The 18,048-nt window shown below is 42.3% G+C and overlaps 1 protein-coding gene across 1 annotated transcript in view; it reads left to right on the top strand.

Moving 5' to 3' along the window:
* Nucleotides 1-409: 409 nt before the first annotated feature.
* LOC138851783 (protein crooked neck-like) overlaps nt 410-18,048 on the top strand; it is a gene marked incomplete at its 3' end in the record, with an annotated part of 36,633 nt that continues 18,994 nt past the window's right edge. Inside the window, exons 1-2 of the mRNA XM_070081255.1 lie at nt 410-467; nt 17,500-17,683. Of these exons, the coding sequence (XP_069937356.1) occupies nt 410-467; nt 17,500-17,683 (242 nt within the window). The remainder of the gene's footprint in view (nt 468-17,499; nt 17,684-18,048) is intronic.

Raw genomic sequence — 18,048 nt, 5'->3', positions numbered from 1 at the left:
CTGCGCGTGGAGCAATTTCACGAATATCCTGAACGAGCCATTTAAAGCCACGCCGTACAGCTCCTTTTCGTCAATGCCGTAGGTGTTCCTGATAATCAAGGGCAACAACTCATGGGCTGTCGTGGGCGTGATGGATCCACGCATTAATTCAATTCCAACAGTGTTTACTCTGCGACGTACGGCAAAGACCATGATGAGCACTAGGTTGTTAGCTTGGCTGTGGACAGAGAGTTGTGAGGAGCGTCCACTCACCCCGGCAGCTAGGCGAGGAATGGATCTCAACAGTTTTGGATACTTTTTTTTATGTGTTGGATATGGGTGCTGAAATTCAGGTTGCTGTCAAGATGTAGGCCCAGGAATTTGCCCTCATTATGCTTATCAATAGAGTACTGTCAATCTTAATGTCGAGATGTGCAACACCTGCTCTGTTACCAAACAGAATATAGAAGGTTTTGTCAGTGTTAAGTGTAAGCTTATTGGCAGTCATCCAGGCTGATATATTTAGGAGCTCTTCGTTAACAATGGTGTTGAGTGAGGCAAGATTTGGGTGGGAGATGACATAAGTCGTGTCGTCAGCAAAGAGAATTGGTTTCAGGTGTTGTGATACGTTGGGAAAGTCATTGATGTATAAGAGGAAGAGCAGGGGACCAAGGACACTCCCTGAGGCACTCCAGTATCAAGTGGTCGTGATGATGAGGTTGTGTCCTTAATGGAGACATATTGATACCTGTTATTAAGGTAGGATTTGAAATATATAAGTGAATGGCCTCTTATACCATAGTGGTCAAGTTTGTGGAGTAGGATGCCGTGGTCTACTGTATCAAAAGCTTTCCTTGGCTCAATAAAGAGTTTTAATGGATATTCCTTATTTTCCAGTGCAGTGTAGAGCAGGTCTAGTATTTTTGCTAATGCATCGTTTTTGCTTTTGTTTTTCCTGAAGCCAGATTGGCAGGGTTGAGTATCCTTTGTGCTGTTATAAACGAATTTAGTCTCTTGTGCACGAGTTTCTCGATGATTTTGGATAGTAACGGTAAGTCTGATAGTGGCCTGTAGTTATTTATATCTGTGGGGTCACCACCTTTGAGTATTGGTGTAACCCTTGCTGTCTTGAGTGTGTCGGGAAGGTGCTAGTTTCTTGGGATTTATTAAAAAGTAATGAAATAGCAGGCGAAAGGGCATGAGCCGCTCGCTTGTATAATAATGGTGGAACTTGAGACAGGCTCTCTGTTTTTTTTTTTAAGTGACTTGATAATCGAGGCGACTTCGGTGGGATCGGTAGGTGCAAGATAGAAGGAGGATGAGAAGTTTCCATTTAGTAGTCACTTGCTTGGGCGATGGTACCTGGGATTTTACTGGCGAGGTTTGATCCTATGGTTGAGAAGAAGTCATTTATCTTGTTGACTATATCAATAGGCTGTAACTGTGATTCATTTGGTTTACTTCGAGCAATATCCCTTTTTTTCAGTTTGTGGGTGCTTAGAATCTGAGAGTGTTTTCCAGATCATTTTTATATCTACTCTTGTTTCGGTGAATCTACTGGAATAGTACAATAGCTTGGCCTTTCTTATCAGTTTGGTGACAACTGATGCATAGTGTTTAACAATATCTTTGTGTATTAAACCCTGCCTGTATTGTTTTTCGTACTGATGTTTCTTATCTATAGACCTTAGTATGCTGTCAGTTAGCCATGGGCAACCTAGCCGTTTATTCGTGATCTGTTTCATTTTTATAGGACAATGTTTGTTATATAGTCCAAGTAGTTTTTAAAAAAATATGTCTATCCAATCATCGATACCATTGGCTTATGACGACGTTTCGGTCCGACTTGAATTGTTAATTAGTTACACAGAAACCCGAAGGGAAGGGAGCCAGTTTATACTGGAGAGGGGAGCGGAGCCAAGAGTAGGACAACGAGAGGAGATAGTAGTATAATTGTAGAAGTAGTGGTAGTGACACTAGCGTCAGACAGTGGAGTGTAGATAAATGGTTCAGAGAATCGACAAGCTGATAAATTAAACACATGTTCAACACTTGGGTATCTTTACCGAGAAAACGTTTCGCCACACAGTGTCTTCACCAGTCCATACACAGGAGAATAGTGAAGAACAGAAGAAGTTTGAGGTAATCAGTCCCTCAGCCTTGAGTCGATGGACTAATAATTACATCGACTCCAGGCTGAGGGACTGATTACCTCAAACTCCTTCTGTTCTTCACCATTCTCCTTTGAATGGACTGATGAAGCCACTGTGTGGGGAACCGTTTTCACAATAAAGATACCCAAGTGTTGCACATGTGTTTAATTTATCAGCAGAGAATAGAGTGTTAGCGAAGCAATAGTAGTAGAAGTAGTAATAATAATAGATAAATAGGAGCACTGCAGGAACGCTAAAAGCCCATGAGGGTAGGGCGAAAAGTCAAGGAAAACATTCATAGGATAGAACAAAACTTGGAAAATCCTAGAAGGACTAGTACCGAACTTGCAGACGAAAATCACTCCCTCAGAAAGCAAACACTCGGCAGACGATGCAACATCCCCCCAGTGAGAAGCAGGGGCGCCACTAGAACTATAAGAGACAACAAAATAAGTGTCAGGGGCCCAAGACTGTTCAGCTGCCTCCCAGCATAAATAAGGGAGATTACCAATAGACCCCTGGCTGTCTTGAAGGGGGAGCTGGAGAGGCACCTGACCAGCCAGGCTGTGGTTCGTACGTCGGTTTACGTGCGGCCAATAGTAACAGCCTGGTCAATCAGGCCCTGATCCACCATGAGGCCTGGTCTCAGATCGAGCCGCGGGGGCGTTGACCCCCGAAACCTCTCCAGGTATACTCCAGGTCACAGATGCGGAGGGCACAGAGAAAGAGAGAAATAAGAACACTTTTCTTGACAGAGGAAACTTGTCAAGTTGATAAATGAGACACATGTGCAACATTTAGGTATCTTTATTCTGGAGTTTACCTGGAGTTTACCTGGAGAGAGTTCCGGGGGTCAACGCCCCCGCGGCCCGGTCTGTGACCAGGCCTCCTGGTGGATCAGAGCCTCATCAACCAGGCTGTTGCTGCTGGCTGCACGCAAACCAACGTACGAGCCACAGCCCGGCTGGTCAGGAACCGACTTTAGGTGCTTGTCCAGTGCCACCTTGAAGACTGCCAGGGGTCTGTTGGTAAAGCAACAGCAAGGGCAGTAAAGCAACAGCAAAGAACTACAGACCAATAGCACTAACATCCCATATCATAAAAATCTTTGAAAAGGTCCTAAGAAGCAAGATCACCACCCATCTAGAAACCCATCAGTTACACAACCCAGGGCAACATGGGTTTAGAACAGGTCGCTCCTGTCTGTCTCAACTATTGGATCACTACGACAAGGTCCTAAATGCACTAGAAGACAAAAAGAATGCAGATGTAATATATACAGACTTTGCAAAAGCCTTCGACAAGTGTGACCATGGCGTAATAGCGCACAAAATGCGTGCTAAAGGAATAACAGGAAAAGTCGGTCGATGGATCTATAATTTCCTCACTAACAGAACACAGAGAGTAGTCGTCAACAGAGTAAAGTCCGAGGCAGCTACGGTGAAAAGCTCTGTTCCACAAGGCACAGTACTAGCTCCCATCTTGTTCCTCATCCTCATATCCGACATAGACAAGGATGTCAGCCACAGCACCGTGTCTTCCTTTGCGGATGACACCCGAATCTGCATGACAGTGTCTTCCATTGCAGACACTGCAAGGCTCCAGGCAGACATCAACCAAATCTTTCAGTGGGCTGCAGAAAACAATATGAAGTTCAACGATGAGAAATTTGAATTACTCAGATATGGTAAACATGAGGAAATTAAATCTTCATCAGAGTACAAAACAAATTCTGGCCACAAAATAGAGCGAAACACCAACGTCAAAGACCTGGGAGTGATTATGTCGGAGGATCTCACCTTCAAGGACCATAACATTGTATCAATCGCATCTGCTAGAAAAATGACAGAATGGATAATGAGAACCTTCAAAACTAGGGAGGCCAAGCCCATGATGACACTCTTCAGGTCACTTGTTCTATCTAGGCTGGAATATTGCTGCACTCTAACAGCACCTTTCAAGGCAGGTGAAATTGCCGACCTAGAAAATGTACAGAGAACTTTCACGGCGCGCATAACGGAGATAAAACACCTCAATTACTGGGAGCGCTTGAGGTTTCTAAACCTGTATTCCCTGGAACGCAGGAGGGAGAGATACATGATTATATACACCTGGAAAATCCTAGAGGGACTAGTACCGAACTTGCACACGAAAATCACTCACTACGAAAGCAAAAGACTTGGCAGACGATGCACCATCCCCCCAATGAAAAGCAGGGGTGTCACTAGCACGTTAAGAGACCATACAATAAGTGTCAGGGGCCCGAGACTGTTCAACTGCCTCCCAGCACACATAAGGGGGATTACCAACAGACCCCTGGCAGTCTTCAAGCTGGCACTGGACAAGCACCTAAAGTCAGTTCCTGATCAGCCGGGCTGTGGCTCGTACGTTGGTTTGCGTGCAGCCAGCAGCAACAGCCTGGTTGATCAGGCGCTGATCCACCAGGAGGCCTGGTCACAGACCGGGCCGCGGGGGCGTTGACCCCCGAAACTCTCTCCAGGTAAACTCCAGGTATGAGAGTCCTTGAATAATTTCCATGAGGGTCCTTGACTTATATCCATGAGAGTCCTTGAATAATTTCCATGAGGGTCCTTGACTTATTTCCATGAGTCCTTGAATAATTTCCATGAGGGTCCTTGACTTATTTCCATGAGAGTCCTTGACTTATTTCCATGAGTCCTTGAATAATTTCCATGAGGGTCCTTGACTTATTTCCATGAGAGTCCTTGACTTATTTCCATGAGAGTCCTTGAATAATTTCCATGAGGGTCCTTGACTTATTTCTATGAGGGTCCTTGACTTATTTCCATGAGAGTCCTTGACTTATTTCCATGAGGGGCCTTGATTTATTTCCATGAGGGTCCTTGACTTATTTCCATGAGGGTCCTTGACTTATTTCTATGAGGGGCCTTGACTTATTTCCATGAGAGTCCTTGACTTATTTCCATGAGGGTCCTTGACTTATTTCCATGAGGGGCCTTGACTTATTTCCATGAGGGTCCTTGACTTATTTCCATGAGGGTCCTTGACTTATTTCCATGAGGGTCCTTGACTTATTTCCATGAGGGTCCTTGACTTATTTCCATGAGGGTCCTTGACTTATTTCCATGAGGGTCCTTGACTTATTTCCATGAGGGTCCTTGACTTATTTCCATGAGAGTCCTTGACTTATTTCCATGAGGGGCCTTGACTTATTTCCATGAGGGTCCTTGACTTATTTCCATAAGAGTCCTTGACTTATTTCCATTGGAGTCCTTGATTTCCACTGGAGTTCACTAAGCAGTAAGTAGGTGTACCTGGATGTTAGTCACTTTACACCCTTCTGTCCCTGTTCACCCAGCAGTAAGTAGGTACCAGGGTGTTAATTGACTCGTGTGGGTGGCATCCTGGGGGACAAGATTAAAGGACACCAGTGGAAATAAGACAGACAGTCCTCGGTGACACACTGACTTTCTTGGTTTATCCTAGGTGGCTAACCGTCTGGGTTAGAAATCCTGCTGTCCCTGTTTACCTAACAGTAAATAGGTACTTGGGTGTTAGCCAGCTAGTGTGGGCCGCACTCTAGGGTCAAAATGAGCCTAATTTGCCCAAAATTCTCTACATAACAAGGGGCTTTCTATATAGTATGTCATTTGTGGAAAATACTGCATATATTTTCCTGAAATACAGTAGTTATATGTAAATAAATGGCCATACTGTATTTAATAATATTTATGTCATAAAAAATGGGAAATTTTCTGTGCCTGCGCAGAAGAGACTCGCCATTGTTTGTTTGAATTGAGAATAACAGACATTTGTTAATAATGTGAAGAATTTTCGTGCTCTAGAGGTAAAATTGGGTTGACACCTCTCAAATAGGAGGCAAAATTGTTGGATGTGCATTTCTGCATAACTTGAGATATCAGGCGACTGGACAAGACAGCTCCAGGAACCTCAGATAAGCTATTTAGATTTATGTTATAATTCTGGCCAGTATTTTCATAAATTTAGTTAGTGAGGTTTTCTGAGTATGATACACCTTAATCTCCAGTCAAACTGGTGAGTGATATTAAGATATTTTCTTTCTGTTATGTATATGTGTATATATATATAATTATTTACTATTTTTAATATACAGTCCACAAATTTATATATTTACCAGCATTCCTGGTGATACATATTTTATTTGTAATTAATGGGTCCAGAGCAACTTGTGGATATGACAGTGGTAGGTATCAAAGAGGGACATTTTTTGCGACCTAGATATCCCAAATTCCTACTTGTCTAACTGATAAATAATAATTATCTTTGTTCATTTACTGTTATGTACATAATGATACATTCAGAAAAATGCAATTTTCCAAGTCATTGATGTCAGCTAGGTCAGTATAAGATGTATCATATACTATTGGAAATAAAGATAATAATAATATTTATTATTATTAGTAGTAGTAGTAGTAGTAGTAGTGGTGGTTGTAGTGGCCTGGTGGCTAAAGCTCTCGCTTCACTCGGCGAGGATCTGCGTTCGATTTCCAGCGAGGGTAGAAACATTGAGTGTATTTCTTTACACCTCTTGTCTATGTTCACCCATCAGTAAAATGGGAACCTGGAAGTTAATCGACTGATGTGGGTCGTATCCTGGAACAATACTGACCAAATTTTCCCGAAATGCTCAGCATAACAAGCAGCTTTCTATATAGTAGTATTGTGAAAATTTGTCTGGACTGCCTTCAAGTGAGTCGCCTACCCTGGCAAACTCTGTTGACACCGAGCACTGAGGTCAGTACCTCAGCCTCACAAGTGGCTTATAGGACAGATTTTCACAAATGATTGATGTTGCAAGAAACTCGCCTGCATGCACGTATAAAGGACTAACTTACTTGGTGTTGCAGCATATATCCTGATCTTCAACTTCTGCAACCGGGAGCCTTAATTCCTGCAATATTCAATCGATATTAGTGATCTGCCTGCACCTCAGAAATTCCTATATCCAAGGGGGTGTGTATCCCCTAGTATAACTATGCAGACATGGACACTAGCTTCTAGACTGACAAAAGACTCTGGTATGTACTGGGCATGCACTGCCAGCTGCACACAGGCCTACAGATCAACTCACTCACAATTTTCCCCAGACACTGGCCAGAAATCCTAAGAGAAAGTGGGGGTCTTGTCTTACTGTATGGGCCTGACGGAGGAGGTCATCTACGGTACATCGAGGTGCCTCTAAAAGATTTCTATAGGTCTCATATGTGAAGTCACGTGGGGGGTGCCGTCTGCTGATCATGGCACGTCTTGTCCAGGTGGTGTATGGTCATAGAAGGGCGAGCTCGTGTCTTCCAGACCCGCGCCTCATCATTCAAGCTAGTGCTGCCAGTTCTCCCTAGCTAACTTAACCTAGTGTTTGCCTACATTATCGACCTATTACTACCCATGTTAAGGTCTTAGGTCTACATTATTATTATCTACAGTTGCCTCAGTAATCCTAATATTAATGTACTAACCATAAACTACCTACTTCTTCCCTAAAGGGAAAATCTATAAATTAATAAGTGCCTACCATCTACATTCGACAATCCGGGAGAGAACGCTTTTGTTTGGGTGGGTTTAAGGGCCACCCAGCTCAGCCATTCCATAACGGCCATGCTGGGACGCCTTTGTACGCCGTATCTGTCCTGTGGAACTTTAGGGACCAAATAAATTTCCACATTCTCCTGCCGACGAAGGTAGGTACTAAGTCTAAATCAAGTTCACCTTCTGCAAGCCCCCCACGGCGGACCCTGGACACGAGTGCCGCCCAGCCACTCTCGTCGAGCAGACTTTGGTCTAACTTCAACCGTCCAGTTTCCCCTGCGTGGACCTCTGGGGGTGTAAACTTGTTGGTTCCGGTGGTCTTAGCACCCTTTCCTTTAACTTTAACATCTTTCGTATGTCTAGCCTTGGCTGAGAGGCTCCGTACTTTCCCACCCAGTGGCCCACATGCCCTGGTAGCCTCTCCTCCCATTGATACGAGGTTCCCTGGATTTAATGGCAATCTATCTCCCTCTTTGCATACCCTGTAAAAGTGTTTTCCCTTCCCAAGGCGGCCGAGTGTTCGTCACTACCTACCTGGTTCAGCTTCCCTGGCGGTTCATCGTGTATACTGGTATTCATTATCACTACTTCCCTAGCAATCATAGGGACAGCTTCTCCTCTATCTGGCATGGCAGGGAATTCAGGTGGAATCCTGCCACCTATGATGTATCCTACTGGGGATCTGTATAAACCAATTCCTTCCCTAAACGTCCGTCGTGTAGACAGGAAGTCATCTATCTGATTGGCTCCCACCAGGATACCTACATTTCTGACTGTGTCAGTGGTAATTCACTGGTCTGCCAGCTTCACGTCAAGGTCTTTCAATCGCTTAGCTGCTGCAGCAAGACCTCTCACTGTAATTGCCGTGGGTAACGTCTCTACCACCAAGGCTGTAATGTCTCTGCGATGTCCACCTAATTTGACTGTGACATCCACCACATCATAAGATCTAGGTAGGGCCTGACTTATAGCCCCTCCAAACATCATACTAACTTTCTTTGTGGCCTTCAACTTTAATTTAGCCACCAACTTCTTTGTTATCAAGGATACTTGTGCTCCTGGGTCAAAGAATAATCGGGTTGTTTCGGACCTGTGCCCATTCACAACCTTTGCCATGACTGTAGGTAGGGCAGCACCTCCGTGATTCTCACTCGGATTAGAGACTTCACTCCCACTAATCACGCTGGCTACCATTTCAGGCTCAGACTCACTTTCTATCTCTACCTGAGAGATATCACTACTAGCCTGGGGTTCCCTTAAATTATTGGGACATAGTGCAGTATGGTGCTTACCTTTGCAGCAGACTCCACACTCACTGAGCTGGGTGCCACAGTCTCTCGCAAAGTGTTCCCCCCAACACCTGAAGCAGAGTCTCAACTCCCTTAGTCTCTGTTGCCTACTGCTCAGTGTTATATAGTCCGAGCCAGGGCCAGATTAAGAAGTCTCCGGGCCCTAGGCTATTCAGATTGGCGGGGCCCCTTTGAGTTACGGGTAAGCGAAGCAACCCTTTCCACCTTGGGGGTGGGGGAGGGGTCAGTGTGAGCCTGTTTAAGGTCTAATTAAATACATTCTGGCTATTTAGATTAAATTTAATAGGGAAAGTACATCAAGACAACCAAAACCATTTACCAACAGCCATTATAACTATCTTGTTAAATCATGCATTTTAAAGAGAATAAACTCAAGACAGCATAGTATTACTAGATTAGGCTATTAAAGTAGTGACATCATGTACCTATTATATTCAGCATAACCACTACAGCACTATTATTCCCTTCATAAAACACTGACCATTATTGTTATCATTGCATCATGCATAAGACTATCAAATCATACAAACAGAAGTCAGTTTGCGTTTTTAGGTTTTTCTTTATAGTATTTTTACCAAATATGCGTCTTTACTGGTCCATGCATCTTTACTGGTCAAGTAACCCTATCAGGTACCTCCCTTAACATTTAGAGGAGAAAAAACAAACATTTATCCATACACATCAATGTCTATCAACAACACTTCAGTTAATTTGTCACAGTACAAGTCTAGATAACGTGTAATTACTACAGAAAATTGGAGGGGAATCTCCAACTCGTGCTAGTGTGTTCGCCTTCGCAGAACACGCATATTCTGGCACGAGTGCCTCTGAGGTTCTGCTTAGAGGTTCTTACCTTAGACACTTCTTTACCATAGTACACTCCAACGTTAGTCGTATGAGCTTTAGACTGATCTCTCGAGATCTTTGAGTAACTGTCTGGGTTTTTATGTGGTGATGGTGGTGACTCTTCTCTCACACCTATACTCAAATGAGAAACGAGATCTCCCAACCCCTCAACAATTTGTTTTATCGTGAACCTATTCGTCCGATATTTTAAGTGTAACTCATGCACTGTAGTGCTAGCCAGTTTCCTCTGAATCACCTGGCTAAGGACCCATTCTGAATCATCCTCATCATGCAAATCTCTGAAACTATTTGTCAAGCTCATAATTTCAATACGGAACTTCTCTAGGCTTTGACGGTCATGTCGGCAAGCCTCTAGATCCAACAACCGATAAAGTATGGCCACTTTTATCTCTTCAGTGTTGCCAAACATGTCTTCTAATTGGTCTTTGGCATGTTGGTAATTAGTGTCAGTAATCTGGTAGTGCCGGACCAAGTCTAAGGCTTTACCCTTGAGCTGTGACCGCAAATACTGCAATTTGACGGCATCTGACAAATCGTTCCTGTCATCTATCTGGGCTTTAAACTGATCCCAGAAAGCAATGTACTCAGTTAGGGTTCCGTCAAATGTCGGTAAATTCAACTGGGGCAACCTGGGCAACATATTGACAGGTGTGTGGCTGTTTGGGGTACCTGCGGTGTTCGACACCACCCTTGGAATACTAGCCTTTAATGTACTTAACTTATCTTTGTACGTATTCATCTCCTGATGACAATCTACATCATCCTTAGTGAATTCGTCCAGAGCCTGCCGAAGACTACCCTGGGATTCATTATCCTCAATAGCCTGTAGCTCATATGCTGAGAATGCTTGTTCATAGGCTTCCCATTTTTCCCCCAAACGCTTCAAGCAGTCTTGCAAATCATCGCAGTCTACGTTACTGCGTTGGCAAGTAGCCTTGCACCTGTTACGCGTTCTGTTCAGATGCCCTTTGTATGCCGCCACTGATCGTTTTAATTTTGCTAACACTGAACCAGACTCTCCTGAACTCCCATCTGCCATTGTCGAAGTTTAATGAGGAGTGTGACACTAATTGTACTTTACCCAGTCCACCCCACAGCACGTCACGGTGTTAGGTAAGAATGAACGAGTCTCAAGGCTTCTCAACAAGCTTAACAATTCCCTTTGTTATATTGACTCTACTCTGACTTAAAATGTACACTGTTAGCTCTCAAATCCCAATCAAAATGTGTATCGATGTGAAAGCTTAACCTAGCAATTTCCTGTACAATGCCAGCAAATAATTACAGGACTTAACCTAGTCTCAGGTACAATTCACAAATCCCACATTAAAATGAATCAAAGACAATGAAAATCACACAATAAAAAGTGCAGTATACAAATTAAAATCACTTGGTTAACACAAATAAATTCAACAATTCAACTTGTGAAACAGTAAATGAATAATGTATGTAAACAGCTTGGCCTAACTGCCCAGCTTACTCAGTCTAGCGTGGATGGTTGGATAAGGTAAATCCTAACCTAACTAGTGTGCTATAGCTTAATTAAACCTGGCTTTAGAACTCCCTGTAAATAATAACTAGGTTAAATCTGTCCTAGCTACTATAACTGTTGTAAATATTGCACAAGCCTAGCCTAACTGTGGCTACCTTGCAAATCCACTGTAAGTAATTAACACACAAGTCTCCTACTCTGGATTACTTGTAATCACTGTAAATAATTAAATTCACAAGCTTCTCTAGCCTACCTGGCCTGCCTGTAAATTACTGCAAATAATAACTTCTGTGTATAGTCAGCTTGGCCTAGCCTCTGTGTAACTCTGGGCCTAGGTGTGCTAACTTAACCTAACTCTGTTAAACTGGTTCCTAACTGTGGCCTAGCTATGTTAATTTTAACCTAGCTATTCCACATCACGGTTTTCGAAGGACCACTTTGTGAAAATTTGTCTGGACTGCCTCCAAGTGAGTCGCCTACCCTGGCAAACTCTGTTGACACCGAGCTCTGAGGTCGGTACCTCAGCCTCACAAGTGGCTTATAGGACAGATTTTCACAAATGATTGATGTTGCAAGAAACTCGCCTGCATGCACGTATAAAGGACTAACTTACTTGGTGTTGCAGCATATATCCTGATCTTCAACTTCCCTAAGCTTAGCCTTAGCCCCTTTGGACTTCCCCTCAGAAACCACGTGCAACCGGGAGCCTTAATTCCTGCAATATTCAATCGTTATTAGTGACCTGCCTGCACCTCAGAAATTCCTATATCCAAGGGGGTGTGTATCCCCTAGTATAACTATGCAGACACGGACACAAGCTTCTAGACTGATAAAAGACGCTGGTACGTACTGGGCATGCACTGCCAGCTGTACACAGGCCTACAGATCAACTCACTCACAATTTTCCCCAGACACTGGCCAGAAATCCTAAGAGAAAGTGGAGGTCTTGTCTTACTGTATGGGCCTGACGGAGGAGGTCATCTACAGTACATCGAGGTGCCTCTACCAGATTTCCCCAGGTCTCACGTGTGAAGACACGTGGGGGGCGCCGTCTGCTGATCACGGCACGTCTTGTCCAGGTGGTGTATGGTCATAGAAGGGCAAGCTCGTGTCTTCCAGACCCACACCTCATCATTCAAGCTAGTGCTGCCAGTTCTCCCTAGCTAACTTAACCTAGTGATTGCCTACATTATCGGCCTATTACTACCTATGTTAAGGTCTTAGGTCTACATTCTTATTATCTACAGTTGCCTCAATAATCCTAATATTAATGTACAAACCATAAACTACCTACCTCTTCCCTGAAGGGAAAATCTATAAATTAACAAGTGCCTACCATCCACACGCCAACTCCGGGAGAGAACGCTTTTTGTTTGGGTGGGTTTAAGGGCCACCCAGCTCAGCCGTTCCATTACGGCCATGCTGGGACCCCTTTGTACGCCGTATCTGTCCTGTGGAACTTTAGGGACCAAATAAATTTCCACAGGACTCAAGTCCGGCCTGCCGGTTTCCCTGAACCCCTTCATAAATGTTACTTTGCTCACACTCCAACAGCACGTCAAGTATTAAAAACCATTTGTCTCCATTCACTCCTATCAAACATGCTCACGCATGCCTGCTGGAAGTCCAAGCCCCTCGCACACAAAACCTCCTTTACCCCCTCCCTCCAACCTTTCCTAGGCCGACCCCTACCCCGCCTTCCTTCCACTACAGACTGATACACTCTTGAAGTCATTCTGTTTCGCTCCATTCTCTCTACATGTCCGAACCACCTCAACAACCCTTCCTCAGCCCTCTGGACAACAGTTTTGGTAATCCCGCACCTCCTCCTAACTTCCAAACTACGAATTCTCTGCATTATATTCACACCACACATTGCCCTCAGACATGACATCTCCACTGCCTCCAGCCTTCTCCTCGCTGCAACATTCATCACCCATGCTTCACACCCATATAAGAGCGTTGGTAAAACTATACTCTCATACATTCCCCTCTTTGCCTCCAAGGACAAAGTTCTTTGTCTCCACAGACTCCTAAGTGCACCACTCACCCTTTTCCCCTCATCAATTCTATGATTCACCTCATCTTTCATAGACCCATCCGCTGACACGTCCACTCCCAAATATCTGAATACATTCACCTCCTCCATACTCTCTCCCTCCAATCTGATATCCAATCTTTCATCACCTAATCTTTTTGTTATCCTCATAACCTTACTCTTTCCTGTATTCACTTTTAATTTTCTTCTTTTGCACACCCTACCAAATTCATCCACCAATCTCTGCAACTTCTCTTCAGAATCTCCCAAGAGCACAGTGTCATCAGCAAAGAGCAACTGTGACAACTCCCACTTTGTGTGTGATTCTTTATCTTTTAACTCCACGCCTCTTGCCAAGACCCTCGCATTTACTTCTCTTACAACCCCATCTATAAATATATTAAACAACCACGGTGACATCACACATCCTTGTCTAAGGCCTACTTTTACTGGGAAATAATTTCCCTCTTTCCTACATACTCTAACTTGAGCCTCACTATCCTCGTAAAAACTCTTCACTGCTTTCAGTAACCTACCTCCTACACCATACACCGGCAACATCTGCCACATTGCCCCCCTATCCACCCTGTCATATGCCTTTTCCAAATCCATAAATGCCACAAAGACCTCTTTAGCCTTATCTAAATACTGTTCACTTATATGTTTCACTGTATACACCTGGTCCACACACCCTCTACCTTTCCTAAAGCCTCCTTGTTCATCTGCTATCCTATTCTCCGTCTTACTCTTAATTCTTTCAAAGATATGATTATTATTATTATTATTATTATTATTATTATTATTATTATTATTATTATTATTATTATTATTATTATTATTATTATTATTATTATTATTATTATTATTATTATTATTATTATTATTATTTTATTATTATTAATAATTATTATGATTATTTTATTATTATTATTATTATTATTCCATTCCCTGGATCGGTAATGTTTACACGGCTCCTCGCTGGGCAAGGCTACGGTAATATTTTTACAGCTCCTCTCCCTGTAACAATCTTTATCTCCAACAAAAACAACAACATAAACGGGAGTTTTCTCCGCCAAATTGCAACGTTTCGGAAAGAAATAAAAGGAAAACATGGAAAGCAAGCCACAGAAAATGCCCAAAGTGGCCAAGGTCTGTCATACATGAAGAGCCATCACATATTTTTGATAATTTAGCAAAATTTCAGATTATGGGGCCACTCTAGCTATTTTGGGGGTTATGGTTGGCACTTGATACGTTACTGTGCCAGTCCTCCGGAAGGGGGGGGGGGAGTGAAACCCAGCTCTGGGCTTTTCATCTTGCAGTCAACATCAGGAACTTGCAGTGTTGCTGAAAAATGGATGAAATTCGAGCAAATACGTTCAGAGTGTTTTTGCTATCAAAAAACGCTCACTGAACGTAATTGCTCGGATTTCATCTTTTCTGCAACATTGCAAACTCTTGATGATGTGTTTATTGCAACATGTTCACAAATCTTTGCAAGACAAATGTGATCGTCCAATAAATATTCTCATATGAATCAACACTTCAAACAACAAAAATATTTTTCTTGAGGCCATTTTCTTCTCTTGGATCAAATTTAAATGCCTCTTATTACCGGGTTTAGCGCTTCACCTTGATTTACAAAAATAAATCTGAAGTCTCTTTCATGATCATAAAAATACTGATTGTAACTGTCATGTATTTAATATATGGTTTGTAATTACATGTAAATTTTTAATAATTTTGTCTTCAACTTTGAAAATACTAATTTATTCAGCTAATATTGAGTTTATCAGTTACAACTAACTAATAATTTACATTATGTCCACTTCTTTAATGTCGGCAGTCCATCTGTGGCTCGCTAAAAATAATTAATCTTTGCACAGATTTTTTTTAAGGTGATATTAGCAGCATTATTTTTTGGGAGTCAGTTGTCTGTATTCAGTCATGCCCCTCAAGGCAGGTTCCATGATGCTGGTGAGGTGCTCTTGTATACTACATCTGCATCTTCTAATACTTCTCTCTCTCTCTCTCTCCTATGTATGGGTTATTTGTGTATCCATCATAGTAGTTTATTACTTGTGAGAAGCATGATCTTTCCATTCTCAGTCCATGCTGGCTTGGATTGTGCATTCGGGGTGATCGTTATGCCCGTCTTTGTAAAAGTTTTTAATTTTGCATTTTGTCACCCCAACAGCTTTAGTGTTTCCGCCTGATTAAAAAAATTCTTTTCAATATTTTGCTCATGACCAAGGTTACTTGATACAATAATGATTACACTTATATCATGTACTTGTTTTGAAATTAGGAAGCTTGTGGCTATCAAGGCTTCTCTAATCAATATCTAGGCTGCATCCAGCGTTTCCACTGAGCCTACTTCCTTTATTTCTAGTTTATCCATTGGTTAGGCATACATGTGATAATATAGGTGAAATTTTAGTGAACAGTGAAAATCTGTTCAGGAAACTATAGTATTTTCATGTATCTATATGTATCTCTGATAGGTTTCAAGAGTTTTCTTACTCCAAATGCCTGGCCTTGGCCTAGGCTTGTCTGGTGCTTGCCTGGTCAACCAGATTGTTGTTTCTGGTGACCTGCAATCCCACATATCTGTTACAGCTTGGTTGATCTGGTACTTGGCAGAGTAAAGCATTGCATTTCCTCTTGAAGACTTCTACACTTGTTATGGCAGTGTTTCTGGTACCATGGATATTCGCACAATGTTCTCTTATTGTGTCTATGGCCTTTCATTGGGTTTATTGCACACTTTCTTCCTTTTCTCTCACTCCAGTACAGTGGAACCTTGGTACTCAAACTTAATTCGTTCCAAAAGGCTGTTCGAGTGCCAGTCTGTTCGAGTACCAAACAAATTTTTCCCAACTAATTTTCTTATAGGTTGGCTGTTGTCACTAATCTCTTAGGCAACATATTCATACAAAAAACAACAAAAAATGCAAAGAAACATGAAATAGTTTACAGCGAAGTTCTGGAAGGTCGTGTTTGTTTGGTTGAGTGCCAAGCAATTGGTCAACTACCGAGCGATGAACAAAGCGTTCAAATACCGAATTGTTCGAAGGGAGCTGTTCGAGTACCAGGGTTGCACTGTGTATATTGTTTTGGCAGTGTGCATATTTGGGAACAGGCCCTTCAATTCCCAATAGTTTAATTTTTTTTTTTTTTGGGGGGGGGGGTGCTCTATGCTGGCCGTCAATTATATTTGAATATGTTCTAGCTCTGCTATTTCTCCTGCTCTGAAGAGAGCAATGAACACCAAACAATGCTTTGCACAAGAGAGCCCAAGTAATTTGAATAGTGGCATCATCAGCACTATTTCCCTTGATTTGAAAGCTCTCATTATCCACCCTGTCATTTTCCTGGCTGTTGTGAAATTTGCCTTATTGTGCTCATTGAACAAAAGGTCATCTGACATTTTCATTCCCAGGTCTGTTTGGTAATATTTTTTATGTTTTGTATACAGTGTCCTTTTTGGGGTGTTCATTCTTTCCATATCTGAGCAGTTGGAACTTGGTACTTTTGAAAATCATGTTGACGTCCACTGCTCAAAAGTCTTTGCTAATATCTTTCGGAAATTTCCCATGTTTTCTAGTGAGGTGATTTTCATGCTTATTTTCATATTGCCTACAAATGATCATATGAAACTGTGGCAAGTGTTTTTATCTGTGTCAGCTTTGAAGATAAACAGTAAAGGCACCAGGACTGTGCCTTGGGGTACTGAGTTGTTTTACTTTGTTAATGCCTTCGTTTACTACCACTTTGTTTTCTATCTGTCAGAAAGTTGAGTGTCCATTTGCCTACTTCCCCATTATACAAATCACGATTATTTTGTGTGCAATTGCCTAATGACCACATTTGTCTAGTGCTTTTGCAAAATACTTGTATACTAATCTGCATTTTGATATACTTCTCTCTCTCTCTCCTATGTGTGGGTTATTTGTGTATCCATCATAGTAGTTTATTACTTGTGAGAAGCATGATCATTCCATTCTCAGTCCATGCTGGCTTGGAAGGGCCCCCTCTTTGTAAAATTTTTAATTTTGCATTTTGTCACCCTTTTGCTTTCATTAAGCTGCATCATATTGTACTCAACAGGTGAAGGAAAGTCTCCTGCTGAGCTTCAAATAACAGCAGAACAACTCTTAAGAGAAGCCAAGGAAAGAGAGCTTGAAATTGTGCCTCCACCACCACGTCAGAAAATATCTGATCCAGAAGAACTTCAAGAATATCGGTTGAAGAAGAGACGTGCCTTTGAAGATAACAGCAAAAATCGAAATTCGTAGAGCCAGGTAATGTATTTAATGTTTTTTTTGTGAGAAATTCTTTGATGACCTGCCTGTACAGTATATATAGTATACATTCATTACCAAAAAGTTCACATGCTGACTTCACAGTCATGCAAATTAAACAGTTAATGTTTCCTGTTCTGTTAAACAAGACCTTGTGGAAAGTAAGAAGTCAAGACAACAGGGCACAGTGGAAGCAAGAGTGACAGAAATAGGGACATAAGGATTGTTGTGGAGGTAATGTTGAGGTGGGGATGTGGATGACTCCCCCAATTATTGCTGTATTGTGAAAAGTTAAAGGATACAGACATCACAAGATGATAGGGCACCCCTTTGCAATTCCCTCATAGCAGTCATT

The sequence above is a fragment of the Cherax quadricarinatus genome, unplaced genomic scaffold, assembly GCF_038502225.1.
Source record: "Cherax quadricarinatus isolate ZL_2023a unplaced genomic scaffold, ASM3850222v1 Contig2079, whole genome shotgun sequence".
Lineage (NCBI taxonomy): Eukaryota > Metazoa > Arthropoda > Malacostraca > Decapoda > Parastacidae > Cherax > Cherax quadricarinatus.
This window is presented reverse-complemented; position numbering and strand designations above follow the sequence as displayed.